This window comes from Homalodisca vitripennis, chromosome 2 (genome assembly GCF_021130785.1).
Source record: "Homalodisca vitripennis isolate AUS2020 chromosome 2, UT_GWSS_2.1, whole genome shotgun sequence".
In the NCBI taxonomy this organism is placed as follows: Eukaryota; Metazoa; Arthropoda; class Insecta; order Hemiptera; family Cicadellidae; genus Homalodisca; species Homalodisca vitripennis.
The window spans coordinates 112263615-112280923 of NC_060208.1; the positions used below are offsets into that span (position 1 = coordinate 112263615).

The 17309-nt window shown below is 32.9% G+C and overlaps 1 protein-coding gene across 1 annotated transcript in view; it reads right to left on the reverse strand.

Annotated features, from left to right (window-relative positions):
- Window positions 1-3819: 3819 nt before the first annotated feature.
- Window positions 3820-17309, reverse strand: part of LOC124356322 — a 69362-nt gene continuing 55872 nt past the window's right edge. The window contains exons 2-6 of the mRNA XM_046807507.1: window positions 15286-15534; window positions 13878-14070; window positions 12540-12686; window positions 9152-9292; window positions 3820-4228 (exon numbers count right to left, since the gene is read on the reverse strand). Of these exons, the coding sequence (XP_046663463.1) occupies window positions 4030-4228; window positions 9152-9292; window positions 12540-12686; window positions 13878-14070; window positions 15286-15532 (927 nt within the window). The 5' untranslated portion in view covers window positions 15533-15534 and the 3' untranslated portion in view covers window positions 3820-4029. The remainder of the gene's footprint in view (window positions 4229-9151; window positions 9293-12539; window positions 12687-13877; window positions 14071-15285; window positions 15535-17309) is intronic.

Consider the following 17309-nt stretch of genomic DNA (forward strand, 5'->3'; position numbering starts at 1 on the left):
TATATATATATATATATATATATATATATTGACCCGCAGTCGGCGAGTGAAACGTTAACATTCCAACTTACAGTAAGTAGAAAAAGTGTTTAATCCGTCAATCACGCAAAACTTGATGATAATAAGTAACAATTTTATAATAACAATATTCAGTGTACAGCTTATCAGTATAAAGTATTATATTTTCTCGTATTAAAATTAAAAGTAATGTTTGAATTGAAGCCTCCAATTGAGTTTTGTTGAGTCTGTAGTACATTCTGCAATAATTACTAAATTTGTAGAAAACAAAGTGTCATTGCTTCAAAACCTATAGATGTTTAGGGATGTGGTACTGAACTTCCTAATTTTTTGATTTGAGAGTATTATCCAATAAAACTGTCAAAAGCAGTAAACTGGTCCAGTTGCTAAATTAGTATTTTCATTAAAATTTCTCTAGAATTACTTTTTGAAACTATAAAAAATACTGACAAACTTTAAAATTTTACTTTAATTTTGCAAGAGAAGAAGACAAATGATAGGACAAAGAAATTCAATTGTTCAAACTACATTTGCTTGTGCTTAAGTTGTTTAGATTTCTCCTACTTGTACTTCTACTACATCTATTTCTAATAAGTTAGGAAAACACTTATAACTTTTAAAAAGTTATATTTTTATTCATTAAAACCATAAGAACACAAATAGTTTGCGATATCACTCACCAAGAAAGTGCATCGCTGATACTGCCAGTTTCTAAATATCTGTTCATTGAACATGGCACTTAACAGTTAGGGTGGCACTTAACAGTTAGGGTGGCACTTAACAGTTTCAATATATATATATTCATGTATATTGAAATTCTAAATATGAACTAAATCCAGTTTTCTGGAGATTTCCCACTATTTAAGGTGTAATAGTTACGAAAGAATATATATATATATTTATAAATTTAATTATAAATATATATATATATATATATATATAATATATAAATATATATATTTATATATATATATATATATATATATTTGTATTCGATCAAATAATTCAAAAACACATAATTCCTTTTCTGTATTTTGTAAATAATGTTGTGCTCCTGTAAGCTATAGAATTTCAATAGAATTTTCTCTAAAGCTAGAAAGACATTAACAAGATTTAAAGTTATTTTTATCATTTAGGGGAATCAGAAAATGTAGAACAAAGTTAAAACAATTTGTATAATATTGAGCGTATGTGTTATGTGTTAAATACACTCAAAAGGCTATTAAAAGACTAGGATTAGTTCACATACACGGGCTGAAATATGTTGCTACGAAATATCTCAGTTCCCCATGGCGATTCCCCATTAACTTCCGAACTGTTTACAAAGCTTAAGAGTGTGCCACCTAATCAAGGAAGAGAGTACAGTATACATAACATTATGGTAAGTCTACAGAGGATTCTCCATCAGATCTACTTGATTTAGAGGCGTTCGCAAGATTTGAACTTAGTACGAATATTGCTTATATTTGCTTATAAGTACCTATTACACCTTAAATAGTGGGAAATCTCCAGAAAACTGGATTTAGTTCATATTAAAAACTGTAAGATCTAACTACGCTCTTAACCAAAATTTCATATAGAGTTGTATAAGGTTATATCGGAAATTTCTATTTCCAACAATAAATTAAAATTATAATGTCGATACATATATTGTTTTTTCATAGGGGGGTTCACTGCTGGATGGTTTGCATCTTCCAGTTGAATTTATACTGAGTACAGCAAAAATTGACATGTCACTTATATCTGGAATGTCCAGGAGCAGTACAATAATAACCGCAAAATATATCAAAATATTGTGGTAAAAGTGTGGATCGATAGGTCTAGTCTACTGTGAAGGATGACTGTTGTAATGGGGTGGGGGGAGCCCCTTGATGTGCTAGCCTAGACGTTTAGGGAGTGCTGTACTCTGCCATTTGACTAGAGAGGCTGAAACAGAGCTGACCTTCCCTTCTTGATTTCAAGTTTAGTGAAAGAAAAAAAAATATCTGAAGGAGGTGCATGACTGAGGCCCGGTATTCCTTCTTCGAGGACCTCAACAGGACGACATGATCCCTAACCCCAACCTTACCCATCATGAATACTCCAGAAGCAAGCACAAAGGTCCTGCAGAGTTGCAATTGTCTACTTGGAGTCTTGCTAGCACTTTGACCAAGTTCCTTCATATTTTGGAACCACTGATTTGTGATAGAGTGGAGTTACTTTTGGATTATCGTCTTACAAGACTGTAACAATATTTAAAATCATTCTGGTAATTAAAATTGATTTCCATACATTAAAGATTGCTTGTTAAAGTCTAGTTACTTTAATAATGTTGCTTGTTAGTTTAAGAAGATTTTTGTTTAAGGTGGTCTAAAATCGTTGGCTTCGTTTGGCCCTGAAGTGCAGAGCCAGCAAATTACAAACTATTACATGCAAATACAGCAGTTCAGTCGATCATTAGTGTAAGGCTCAAATAGCATCGGTCCCTCTGGCCGGGCTATTAGGTAAATGATCTTTAAGGCCCATATTTAATCTTCTCTATTACATCTAAATTCTTGTATACATTCTTAAATAAAACAACTATGCATTAAGTATTGTAAAAGTTTAATAAACGTCCATTAATAATAAACAACATAACAAAACATAAAATAAATAAAGCATTGACACTAAATAAATTACTAAAATCGAGTTTTGTCTGTACATTATAAGCTTAATACTACAAAAAAAGCTTGTAAAACCCACAATATCTCTCTGAGGACTCAATGTTTTTTTTTAATTCACATATAATTAATTATTTAACTGTTTTCACATTTATAACTGTTAAAATACAAATAGCATGTAAAGTATTAGCTGGAAAACAGTTCTAATACTATATTTCTGACATAAACTGAAAATTAAATCACTATGCAAATTATTTTGGCTGTATAGACAAATTAGAGAACAATAAATACGTCCACGATGCCCATTAGAAATGTACGCTACTTGGATTTCCAAAATATGGCTAGAAAATAAAGCTATAATTACATATTATTCACATTATGTACAGTATTTTGGCATTAGTATTGTTTTTGATTTAGGTTTTTGTAACTACCTAGACTAAATAATTATACACTACCTACATAAGCTATTTACTTGATAAATATTATCTACACGATACCATCGTGTAACGTGTCTGTTACACGATTTCCCTGGTACACTGTTACGAAATACAAAGTAGCGCTTGTTAAAGCGAAGATGTTATGGAATCAACAAACTTATTAATAATTTTATTATTTCTGTAGTGAAAATAATATTTTATTGCAATACTATTGGACAATGAAAAGATTAACTTAGTAGCAATATATTTAATAGGTGAATATGTTTCTCCATGTTGTAAAATATATTTTTCCATAATACTTCAGTAAAAAGAAATAAAGAAATTAATCTTCAATAAAATCGTTGTTAGATCAATTTATGCATCATGCAGAGTTGTTAATTTCGTAATGTAGGAGAACCACATGAAATATTCCCAAGAAAAATTTACTAGGAAATTTTTTCCACAATAGCATTACTCAAAGGAGGAAAATATTGAATTCTTTGTAAAAAATATGTCCTTTTAATAATCTCTTTAAAATGAACTTCAGAAAATAATCACTTATTAGGCGAACAGTTTCCTCCTTAAACAGTTACTGACTAGTATGAGAAGGTTAAAGAGAAACCCACAACCTCACTATTTCCATTGAGTTGGTTACCAACCTCTTCACGTTAAAGAGCACCGAGTACAGAACTTCCCTTAAGTGTACAAGAAACGACAGATTTCTTATCGCCTTATTAATTGTGGGTTTATAATATTTCCACTATATCCTTACAAAGCTAACACTGGTATGAATGATATGTTTACATAATCTCTTATTATATATAAAACTAGGTATACAACACTCTTGATCGTGTCCTCTATGCTATTGGCACATTAAACTGGCTTATCGCAATCTCCAGAGTTTGTTTCTTCCTGAGTCACATGGCTGGTATCCTCTGCACCCTCTCCCACACTTATCACATAAACCTTCTATCCGGTGGAGTTGTTAATTTTTTTGTCCCATCCTTTCTTTTACCATTCGATATTGTCTGTCTGTTAAAAGATGGCGTCTTCTTGAACGGACGGGACTCGGGGTACCGTAACTTCTCCGTCGATGTAGAGTAGCCGCCGTCCTCTCCCCCTCCTCCTTCCTCTTGATCGCTGTGCTCCTCTTTACTGAAAAGATACAAATACATTTAATTAAACAATTATTTTATTTATTTATTTTATTTATTGTATCAACGGTTACACCATTTCCATTCAATAACATATTATAGACTCAAGAATACTTGACTACTTACTTAATAATTATATTATATCAATGAGAATTTACCAAGATAGTCTAAATAAGTGACAGATACATTGATAAGAATATCAAAAACAACTAAAATCCATAACAATAACGAGTAAATTAAATAATAACAAAAAGCAACTAACAATATACACTGCTCAACCAATCTACTTATGTTGTTACACTAACAGAAAAAAAAGCATCAAATTTAACAATGTATAAATAAATAAGTTAGAAACAATAACAATAATAATAATAATAACAATAATAATGATATTTTAACAATAATAAATAGATAACAATTCAATAATTTGATGTGTGTGATAAACACACACACACAATACCTATTCATTTAAATTTAATTATATGTGTGAAACGGTATGAACAAGGCAGTTCTAATTGCGGTGTATTTTATAAACAAAAAATATAACTTTAAACCGTTCATACCATTTCTTTTAGTTAGTATATTAGTTAATAATATATTAGCGTGGTAAAGTGCTGTGCCCCAACAGGGGTTCAGATTTGGGTCGCCAGGATGATAAGACGAGGTGCTATTATAACCACTGTACTATCAGGGACGACGCCTCTGGACACGACAGAAGCTTAAGCATAGTTGAGGCAATATAGTGATTCTATATAATGTTTTATTGGGAAGTGGATTATTTTATCTGCTTACAAATGTATAAAATTTACTTGCACTAGCTTTGAAATACATATAACTTTATAAAATTATATTGTACATATAATTGTAAACCATTTTGTGTGTTTGTAAAGATGGTAACCATATCGACACATTACATGTAATTCGCAGGTTGCACAGCACTGTATTTGTTTCCTAGAAATATCATTTTTGGTTCTTATGATAATACCGTTGAGTCCATTAAAACACCTATGGCTATGGGAAACTAAATTAACCTACATTTAATAGTAGCGATAACCTTTTAAACTATTTCAGACGTTTGTAAAGTTGAACTTGGTAGTTGTAAAGTTTTAAGCTATTGATTAAAGAATGTATTTAGCAACCAACTAACTGTAATTTTGCTTAACAATGCTCTTGGCGATGGATGATTTGAAGGGATAACAAGATTACGGACATTTACAAAAAGCGTTCTGCCTCAAAAAACGAAACACGATGTTGACAGATTAACTACTTTAAAATCAGATTGATTGTGTTGCTCATTTTGACTTGGATGTGTTCATTGCCATTGTCTAATTTGTGCATTCTAAGGACAATGTTTTAGTATTTTTAGAATGTATAGAAATAACATTTGCAGTACAGTTTTGTTAATTGTTAAAACAAAAAAGAATTACTAGTATAGTATATAAAACACCGGAATAAGGGAACATGCAGCAGTCTTCTTAACGTTCGCCGCCAATTCTCCAAGATTCTTTCCATAATCCACTGTCCACGGTTTGTGTTCCCTCGACCTGTTTTGACATTCCGGATTTCTCCTGATTTTTTACGTAGAACCTGTTCTGATATTTGACTTTAGGGAGGTAATCATGGTATCCTATTATTAAAACATAACGATAGCAAATGTCACAAATCCTGTTATCATTTCCTATTACTCATCACCTCGCCAGTAGTAAAATTTAAGCAAAGAATCAGATGTTGACTAAATTAAATATGAACAACTTTTAAAATTGAAAAATTATATTTATACACACGAAAGTATCATAGCGGTATGTTTTGTAACATTATGAGCAAATGAAAAAAGATAATATAAAAAAACATTATTACATTTTAAAGTACAGTTTTGGAAAGTATAATAAAATTTTAAGAACTAGCCAATCTTACTGGATATTGTATTTGGGCCAAAAACGCAAGACAGCAAACAAAAAGGTAATTCGGTCAAGAAAGTATACATCAACCTAATGTTTGGTTTCTTGATGAGATTGACCAGGCCTGTGGCAGTTGCCAACCTAACTGCCGGTTAGTGTCGAACGTGTGTTGTTATATGTTGGCAAGCGTGTACGGAGTAGCTTATGATTACAACCCTGACCGGCCAATAGTCCAGAGGTTTGGCCAGGTCGGTGTGGTGAGGCACGCAGCGGCCAGGTGTGGTAGGAATGTCGATAGATGGGTGGGAATATGTATCAGTCTGCCGCTTCCTGTCCCGATTGGCTCAACTGTTTATCGGTCACCAGGTTGTACGGTGCGTGAGCTCTTACTTTTCCTGTCCGACATATATGTATTTCATCTGGTGATTATTCACACGGTGAATCATAACACTCCTTTGCATGATCGTTTAAAATTCATTCAAAATATTTATATAAAATAATAGTTTTTCACGATAAAGTCTTAAGAAAATATTACGAAATTGCAGTAGAGGATGAAGTGAAAAGGGAATAAGTACTGTTTTTGCTTTTCAACAAATTCTATATTTTATTAAAATATTGGGTTTCAACAAAAAGTTTTGCCGTTATAAAACCGGTTTAGTTATAGTACAATATAATGGTTCATCTTAGTAAAAATTATATTTTTAAGAATTTGGATAGTTAGGATAGTTTTCTAATTAGCCAATAACTAAGTACCACTTTGCTGGTGTAAACAGGATGCACGTTTCGACATACATTACACTATAGGGTTCTATAACTTACAAATTTATCTAAACTGTAGTGCAGTTAGAATATGGCCACTATAAAACAGATAGTAATGAATATTAGAAAACTACTACCTTTTACCTAACGTCCAAGAGTAAGTATTCAAGAACTACGATCACATATGTAATACAATAACTGTGCATAAAATTCCAGTTTTAATATTAAAGATAACAGTATATTTTTTCCACAACACAAAATTCTTTTGCATAACAAACAGCTGTAATTTGATTTCCATGACTTTTCTTTTGTTAACTGTTTACGAAAATACTTATTTTCAACTCACTATCCGTTGATCTGTCTTATAGCTGCCAAAACACGTTTTGCGGCTAATTTTCAATCAAAGAAAGTTAGAGAGTATGAATAGTAAGTTTTGTGTGTTTAGAAATTCATACTTGGCCTTCATATAATCAGTAAGGCAAATTTTTACTGTTACTCTTATTACTGCAATAAGAGTTCTTTTTTCTAGCTGCAATTGTAGCAAAGGCAGCTGGTACAGTGAGTGGCACGCAATGAGACTGGGCGTGGACTTAAATGCTTACATCTATACGTTAGTAAGCAATGCAATAATACTCAGCGCTATCTATAAGGGACAACTTGAACTATAAAGAACATAGTAGCGTAGACACAAAAGTATGCTGTATGCACATAAATCAGCACAAAACAGCACAAAAATAAGTTCAACAGTTTTTGATTTATTTTTAGCGATTCCATTTTGTTTTTTACTCTGAGTGTCAGTTAGATTTGAATACTATATACCTATTTACTATTAGGATATCAAGCCCATTCATGTTACGATAGAACATAGCCTAATACCGATATTTATAGAAAACAGTTTTTGTAACTTTGACGAAGGAGGAGGTTATTCATTATGTGCACATGCGGTCCTCTAATAAGTTAAGACAGTAATGTTGCTGTTACCAAGCTCAAGTAAACGCCAGATACTTAATAAACTGTAAGTTTGAACTTACTGCAAGTCTAGACACCTTCATTTGGTTTCTACTCAAAGATTTTGAGAGAATTAGGTCCCTATTGTACAGTATTCAACACAATCAAATTGTAATTGATCTTACATGTTCCACATGCAAATAAATCAGCTATGCAATTAATGCTACAGTGGAAATACTTGTGGTACACGTTCACATATCCAGCCAGTATTAAAATCACGGGAAGATTTCACCAGCTTATGTGAAGCGGAAAGACAGGCAATAAGCTGCTATCTCGTGGTTTACATTATGTCAACATCGTAAATTCTAGGAAAGGTACACAGATAGCTGTATAAGTTACTGTGTAAACCTTCACCGAGCGATAGGCCTTCGTTTAAACTGATAGTGGTAGCCTATGATGTCACTATATTATAAAAACTGTTTTCTTGACAGTATTTAAACAACAATATAAATATATTTTGTAGTTTTGTACGCATTTCGTTTATTAGTTATAATTTTAAGTAACACCATTATTCTAAGGCATTGTAATTAACATTTTTATTTTTATAAATAATTTTAATTAAGGCCTTAATATTAATGTTAAGTATTTTAGAATAATTGTAAAGTATAAAAAAACATCTTCAATTTTGTAATTCCACTTCTGATACATTTTCACTAAAGTACCAAACCTATTAAGTGCAACCAGAGTAGAGTTTGCAGTATTAGTCAGTGGTCTGTCTATAATGCATATCTACCTACGTCTGCTGGACACTTGGAACTACTATATATAACAGGTCTCAAAAGATCATACCTAGTGACTGGTACGCAAAGTGGAGGGGGAGATTCTTTGAAATTAGTCATCAATGCATCTGCTCAGTTTGATTTGGAGTGTGTGAGTGACTAGGATCGCACGTGGCATTGAGTTAATAAAAATCTTATACATTTTTTTTTTATAACTAAAATAACAATTAATTGTAAAAAGTTCTATATTTTCTAGATATAGAAACCTATCTAACATCTACTTCTTTCAAGCATCAGTGTATTATGTATTTCCGTCTAATTGTGTTTAAAGAACGCTTTTGTTGTGACTAAATTCTGCAAATGTTAGGAATGTCATAAGAACCTCCTGAAACCGTTATAGTAGTATTTATTATCTTATTAAACTTGTTAGCAATAACCGCTGTATATACAGATTAGACCGTTGACAAAGCCATTGGATATTTGCATAAATATTGGCATATTTACTCACACAAATAAAGAGAAGACAAAATATATACTTACGAGTACTTCTTAGTGTGAGGGTTCTGGAAGAGGGACTTAGGACAACCCTTGTAGAACCTCCAACACTCCCCGTCCTGCTGCCCACTCACCTCTGCGGCCACATACTCCTGTAGCAGGTCCGCGTATGGAGACTTACTGGCCCTGCACACAGTCATACTGCTCAGTATTTGTGTATCTATCGCTGGCACAATATCGTTAGCGACAAATAGTAACAGAGTCGTTATGTACATACTCCTGTAGCAGGTCCGCGTATGGAGACTTACTGGCCCTGCACACAGTCATAATGCTCATTATTTGTGTATCTATCGCTGGCACAATATCGTTAGCGACAAATAGTGACAGAGTTGTTATTTAGCCTACATACTCCTGTAGCAGGTCCGCGGATGGAGACTTAACTGGCCCTGCACACAGTCATACTGCTCATTATTTGTGTATCTATCGCTGGCACAATATCGTTAGGGACAAATAGTGACAGAGTTGTTATGTACATACTCCTGTAGCAGGTCCGCGGATGGAGACTTACTGGCCCTGCACACAGTCATACTGCTCAGTATTTGTGTATCTATCGCTGGCGACAAATAGTGACAGAGTTGTTATGTACATACTCCTGTAGCAGGTCCGCGGATGGAGACTTACTGGCCCTGCACACAGTCATAATGCTCATTATTTGTGTATCTATCGCTGGCACAATATCGTTAGCGACAAATAGTGGCAGAGTTGTTATGTACATACTCCTGTAGCAGGTCCGCGTATGGAGACTTACTGGCCCTGCACACAGTCATACTGCTCAGTATTTGTGTATCTATCGCTGACGACAAATAGTGACAGAGTTGTTATGTACATACTCCTGTAGCAGGTCCGCGTATGGAGACTTACTGGCCCTGCACAAAGTCATACTGCTCAGTATTTGTGTATCTATCGCTGGCGACAAATAGTGACAGAGTTGTTATGTACATACTCCTGTAGCAGGTCCGCGTATGGAGACTTACTGGCCCTGCACACAGTCATACTGCTCAGTATTTGTGTATCTATCGCTGACGACAAATAGTGACAGAGTTGTTATGTACATGCGACCAGACGTTGAAGATTTAAAAAACAGGATTGTTGAGACATTCAACCAAATACCACTTCTGACTTTTCAAAACACGAAAGAGGAGCTCGCCCTACGCTTGTCTCACTGTTTAATAGTTGGAGAACTTCAGTTTTAACATTTGATTTGACTTCGCAACGTGATCAGTTATTAAGAACATTATTCTGGTAACTCTGACTATTATTTTGTACGGAAAAGAGATACCGACCTTTAGTTTTTACACTTCTTTTAGTGTCATATGCTCTTCAAAATGAGGGCTCACTTGAGAGGGGTTTACATTTAAAATTGTTCAGTTTCTCCCAAATTCCGTATTGTTGGGGGACACAAAAAAATGTTCAAAATCACCAAATGAAACTTCCTTTTCACTACCCAAAGGATATCTCTTTATATAATAAACCTTAGAACAAGATAGAGGGGATTCCTAACTTTTTATTCACCCTGTTAATGCGGTAGTTGACGCTTTTGACCGATGGAGGTTTACGAGATTTACATACATTTTCTCTGATCTCATATACAATGAACTATCAAATAATATGTATCTGATTTATGCTTACGTCAGTTTGAAAAATAGCATAGAGTTCCATCATAAGTCCTATCAAAAAGAAGGCCACGGATTTAGCACACGGAATTGCATGTGAAGCCACGGGCGAATGCTAGTTTAGTATAAGAAAGTAAGTAACCGGAATAAATAAGAAGGATGCAGTCTAGTTCGTTGCTATTACTAGAAAAACTGGGTACATGATTGAAAAAGGAAAAGTGTCTTGTCAAAAATTATATCTGCATCCCAAAGTTAGAGTACGAATAAAAAATAACAATAAGAATAAATTAAGAAGATGAATGTTTTCAATTTGAAACTGTTTATGCCAAGAGATCAATACATTCAAGAAAAAAATTGTAAAGACTTACTTTGGCAAATAAGTAATCTACGTTTTTTATTTGATGAGATAAGAAGGATAATGGAACTACGTAAGAGTTATAATCCGTTATGGAATTGTGATAAGTTTACGAATATAATCAATGTTTATTATATCGTACGTAAACTAGACTTTATTATGGAATACATACGGATGCGTAACAGAATATAATTTGATTCTGTTAATTTACATTAATAGTAGACTATAAAAAATAAATGCGTCTAATAACAAATTTAAAACTTTTCTCAACGCACTGATGAAAAGGAAAAGCCGACATAGAGTAGAGAGGTAGTGAAGGTGATTAGCGGAAATTGTAGCCTATAGCCTACCAGTCGATTTACCGACCGCAAATTAGAACTTGACTAAGCAGGAAGACGTTCTAGATAACTTGTCTTTACTTAGGATCCACGATGTAATGACTTACAGTAATGCAATTACTCTATCCTTTCTACATAGATTAAACTCACATTGTTAATTAGTTATCGATACTATAAAAATTTCTTAAAATATTGTAAGGTTTTATTTAAACGTTATTTAAGCCTGCTATAATTTAAGATTGGTTTTAAAGTGTGCCATACGAAAGTTATCAAACTTTAATGAAAGTAAAAAATTCGTTTTGCTTTGTAATGCCCCCGTATATCTCATTGTGTTCTATAAAAATAATTATTTTCGATAGTTTTAATTGGATTCCATTTGAAAATTTGGAAGTAACATTTTATAAAAACTAACACAAGAATAAACCAAGAGATATTGTTCAGATAGTTTAAAACTGTTTGATGGTGTTTGTTGTTCTCAATAAGATCACATGAGAAATAACTGAGAAAATATATTTTAATTACTACTAACACCTTTACTCCTTGTTCGTGTAAATTTGCAAAAAATTTCCATTATTTAAAATAAAGCATATAATTTTCAATTACTTTACATTTATTTCTAATAAATAACAAAAATAAATGTTTGTGTTTGGTTTTGGTTTTTATTGCCTTCTTATGGATTTTAAAACCTACAGACAGACAATAAGCGAAATAAAATATGTTATATTATTTAACACAACATATAATTGTATATGCTAAATTAACTATAATTTATTTGAACAATTTATTTTTCAATATGTTTATTTGCATATGTTTTGAATATGTTTATTTTTAAACATATATTTAAGTTTTAAAACTTAATTTCATTGAGCTTCCTGCAGAAATATCTACATTTTTGATGTCATAATAAAAAACATTTCTGGTCCAACAATAGAGCTCTGCGGCATACCATATTTTATAACAATAAAATGTTTAGCGAAAGTCTCCATTAAAAAAAAATCTGAATAGACAACTTAGTACACAGTATTTATTTTTTTATTAGAAGTTACGATTTTCAAGTATGTACTCACGTGAAGAACAGCTTGACTATCTCTCCCAGGAGACCATACTTGTGATCAGGCTGGCCGTGCACCTCACAGATAGCTCTGAGCAGACACGCGTGTCCGTCCATGCCAAAGCTCTCCAAGAACTCTTCAGCCACCGTGTACAAGATGGCCCTAAACCAGAAGTGTTCTTTTATAATCTAAAGTAAAATGTGACATCTCCGAATCAATAAAGCTTGTTTTGTACTGCTCAAATTTCTTCATGGAAGAAGTATGAGATCCTACTACTCATACTTTAAACCTTCCAAGTCAAAGTGAGCTGAGTAATCACATATGAATAAAAGAGCGTGGTAGAATTAATCAATTGATAACTTATATTACATTCTTAGTTAACACAATATACTTTCGGTTAATAGGAGCAAACCATGGTGTAAACTCATATAAATAATATTACAATTTTGATAGTAAATTTAATTAAAGTTGTTTCGTACTTTAATTCCCTTACTCCTAGAAATATTCATTTGATCTATTTTATGATATTTTTGGCAGCTTAAAATCTTCATTTTATTATACAACAACCGGTAAAAAAATAATAGGGAGTGTACCAATCATATTTACAATACAAGTCACGACTAACCACATCATAATCATAATTTTATTAGGCAAATAATGATTTATTTTCTTTAGAGAACAAAGACGTATTGGTGCGTTATTGTATTATTAACAAACACAATAAATGAAAATAGAACTCAAAATTATTTTTATTTAGCAATAACATAACCATGGGACATTTGGTAAGTACGGTCCTTATTCGACCAGAACTGAAGTTTAATTTCTGTTTAATAGAATTTGATCGTCATAGGGTTTACTTAGGAATAATTCTATTACGAAGGGCAAGACCTAATTCTTTTTTTTTTTACGAATAAGTAGGACAGATATGTAACTTACTACTCAGATTTTTATAAGTAGGCTAAATTTTATAAGAGCCTTTCTAAGAAAAGGGTCAATGAATAGATTCGGTTAAATAAATAGTGAAACGCACAAGAAGAAACTCAGCAATAAAAGATAAAATAGTAGATTAGATTCACGGGATAATAAATAAATAAAATTTCACTCGGGAGTGGCCCAAAATTATCTAAAGATGGTATACAAACTCAGCGCTAACGGCTTGAATATGTGCTGCATTAATAGGCTAGATAATCGTATCCTAGTTAACACTAATTGTCAACATTCAAAATACCTATTACAAGACAAATTTTAAAAATGAATGTGTTCAGTTTCAAGAATGAATAAGGATTTTAAAATTAAACGAGTACTTCAGTTCAGTAAAGAGATCCTCGATGAAAACAGAACAATGGTGATTACCTCTCTCCCCCATGGAAGGCATCGAAAGGCGGTTTCTCCGGGGGTGAGCGCTTGCCGCGCTTGTGATCCAGCAACTGTGCCACGTAGTCAGCCAACAGGCGGCCGCCCATACGCCCCATACTGCGGCCGAACAGGGGTGGCAGCACTCCGTACGGGTTCTGGTTGTCGGTCAGCCCCAGAGCGTCAAACACAACTGTCACACAGAAGATTGAGGGTGATTCAAAAAATCAATAACATAAAAATAAGAATGTAGGATGGTTTACTGCATTTCTTATAATGTATACAGGCATCAGGGTGATCAAAATATCAGTCCTTGTTTTCAGTATATCTTCTGTTTCTTTTTCAACATTGTAAGACTGAAACCCAGTCAACCAATAAATCTTGTTACCTAATGCTTGGTGGTTCATTTTAAGTTTTTATGTTGTATGAAATGTTAAATTACAATGTCTTAGTGTTATAACCGACTGAGGCGCTATGAGGGAGAGCAGCAGGAAGTGCTCATTAATCTGTCTTGTAATAAACTTCTTTTGGGAGAAAATTAAATAACCGTCTAAATACAAACCACTATTCTACAATTTCATAACATAATCAATAATATCATAAAAACCAATAACCATGATAATAACAGTTATTGCGCTCGACTTCTAAGTTGTGCATTACTTCAGTTGATAGAGTTTGTTGAATATATAATGTTAACGAAAAATAGTAGTTTGTTTCAAATAAAAAAGCACAATGGGTAATTAGACAGATTTCTTTGTCGCAGTGCCACCTAAATATACTAAACGATTAGTACAGTTTCATGTTCAAGCACTTGGAAACAAATAATTCTCTCGTAAATGATTTGTCAGAGGATGATTGTCTAAGGCTAAGGTGATTTACAATTTTTGTTGGCTGATTTTTCGAAAGCAACTGAACATCAACTTGTTACGTGTAGCACAGACTGTCTCAACTAAGAGTAATGCATTGTTAATTTCCCATAAAACCCCTAAAAATAACTTTTTCACTTTATTCAAATACATAATACTTAATTTAAGGGGCAGCTGTACTAAAAAGATATAGAGTTATCTCTCATAAGGTGAATTTAACATTTAACAATTTCTTCTTCCGTATTGCTTTAGAACGCAAGGTTTTACAAGAAGTTTTAATGTATGTACATATATTACTTTTTCGCTTTCAATTTTTATTAATCATGTACTTTAATTAATAAACTCTCAACTGTTAAAAGATTATATGACTATTTTTAAGAAAATGGATCTAACTGTTGTCTAAAATTATAAAATTATTGAAATTGAAAATCTTTTTTCAATAGCATGTGGTAATATAAAGAAAAAAAACGCATTTGCATGCATGTAAGGTGTAGCTGTGTCCAACCAAACACTAGCTACAATAAAATAACAAGATCACTTACTGGTGAAGGGCAGACTTATGGACATGTTGGCTAAGAAGCCGGTGGGAGTGTAGCGCACGAAGGGGAGCGCCAGGGAGGGTGTGATGGTAAGACTGGTGCCTGGAGGCAGTGCGAGTCGTCCATCGGTGGTCAGCCAGATGAACCTCTTGCGTCGGTCGTGGGCCTTGGAGGGGTCGGGGGTCGAGTAGGGCAGCAGCAGGCTGGCCAGAGCCACTCCGAGCCATAGTTGGGCAAGCCGGACTTCCATCACTGTGGACATCGACCGTGTAAAATAGAAATTGTATTAAAAATATAGCTGCGTAGTAGTTACATCAAAATACGATGAAAATACACTGTTGCTAAATACTCTTCTTTGGAAGAATAGCTACTATAGTATTGCTATATTTAGAATTTAGATACAGGAGCGATCGTAAAGTATCGACTAAAGTAGCTTGGCTATTGGTCAACCTTTGAATAGGTTATAGATGTAGCGTTGCCCCTTCGTGCCTGAAATTGCAACTATTCTCAATCATACTTCAATTTACCGATTCCACATGTGGTATGGTATTGCCACACAATTCACTTCACACAATTCGGATTTCACAACAACTATGGCAGAAAATGTTTAACATTTAGCAGTTTGGCTATATTAATATGATACGGCAGTAACTTCTGCCTAAGTTTGTATTATCATGTATTGAATTGTATTATCAAGTTCCTTAATTGATGCAATAAGATATTACCGTATTCGTTTTCATGACGTATGCTATAAATATTCAATCATATATTCGTGTTTGTTGTCAACTTCTCTTAAAATAATCTGAATCTATTATAATTTTACTAGGCATCTCCTGAAATTTAAACCCAGTTTGGCATAAAACAAGTAACTTTGATATAACAGATTTTTATTATCAACGCATGACTTGTATCACCAACTATAATACTTTAATTTCGGAATAAAATAATAAAGGGTTATTATGTTATTAAATGTTCCAAACCCAATCTTGCAATTAAGATATGTTATATATTTGATACACATTAGATCCCTCTGATGAAATATAAGTTATTTAAGGATTTCTGGTTGAGTAAGTGAAATAATCATTTAGATTATTAAAATACGTACTGAAAACCCGTTATCTCAATCAATCAGGAATGTAATCTAATGTAACGAAAACAACTCAGGAAGCGTGCTGGCCTGCTCTCTGAAAAATGAGAACAGTAATCTCATCAACCAGAATGAGTCTGCTGCTTCTGGGAAATAGGTATTAAACTGACAAGAACAATTTAATAAGATTTTCATTTTTTAAATGTCTATTTAGATTTTTTATAATATTTGATTAGCCTTGGTATTTAAAATTCCAATAAATTGCAAATTTTAAATGCTGAGTAGCTTATTATTCCTTAAAAAGGTGATTTAACATATTTAAAACATTAAAATCTTTTCTTTTAATACACAAGTAGTAACCTTTGTTTAACCTACCAGTATTTCAACGTATTATTCAATGATTACAAAGGCATATGCGAGTTCTTAATATGAATAATTTATGGAATTTTACAAGTTGATCCTGTTTACTCGTTTTTACGGAAAAAAACTGTGTAAATGTGATTTTATGTCATAATAAAATACTATTGACAAAACTGTATACATGGCAAGTTAGGCAATTTCATAACCATTTTTATGAAATCTACTTACTGGTATTGCTATTATTAGTCAGATAGACCACAAGCTCATTAGTATAGATTATAGAGACCGGAAAAAGATTCAATAGATGAGTTGGAATTTGACAGGTAATCTTAACTACCCATAATCATGTATGCATTCGTGTATGTTATTCTACTTGAACTTCCTCCTCCTCGGACCATGCACGTAAGCTGAAACCGCACGTTTTTCTTAGAACTGAAAGCATTTTTTTAGAGGTACAGTATTCTTTGCCTACTGAATAGTCTGAGATTTATTGTTGTAATTCCCCTATATATACTTCTTAAGTGAAAGTCTGGTTTAAATTCATATAATTTGCAGGTTACACCGTCTAAGGCCGCTTGAA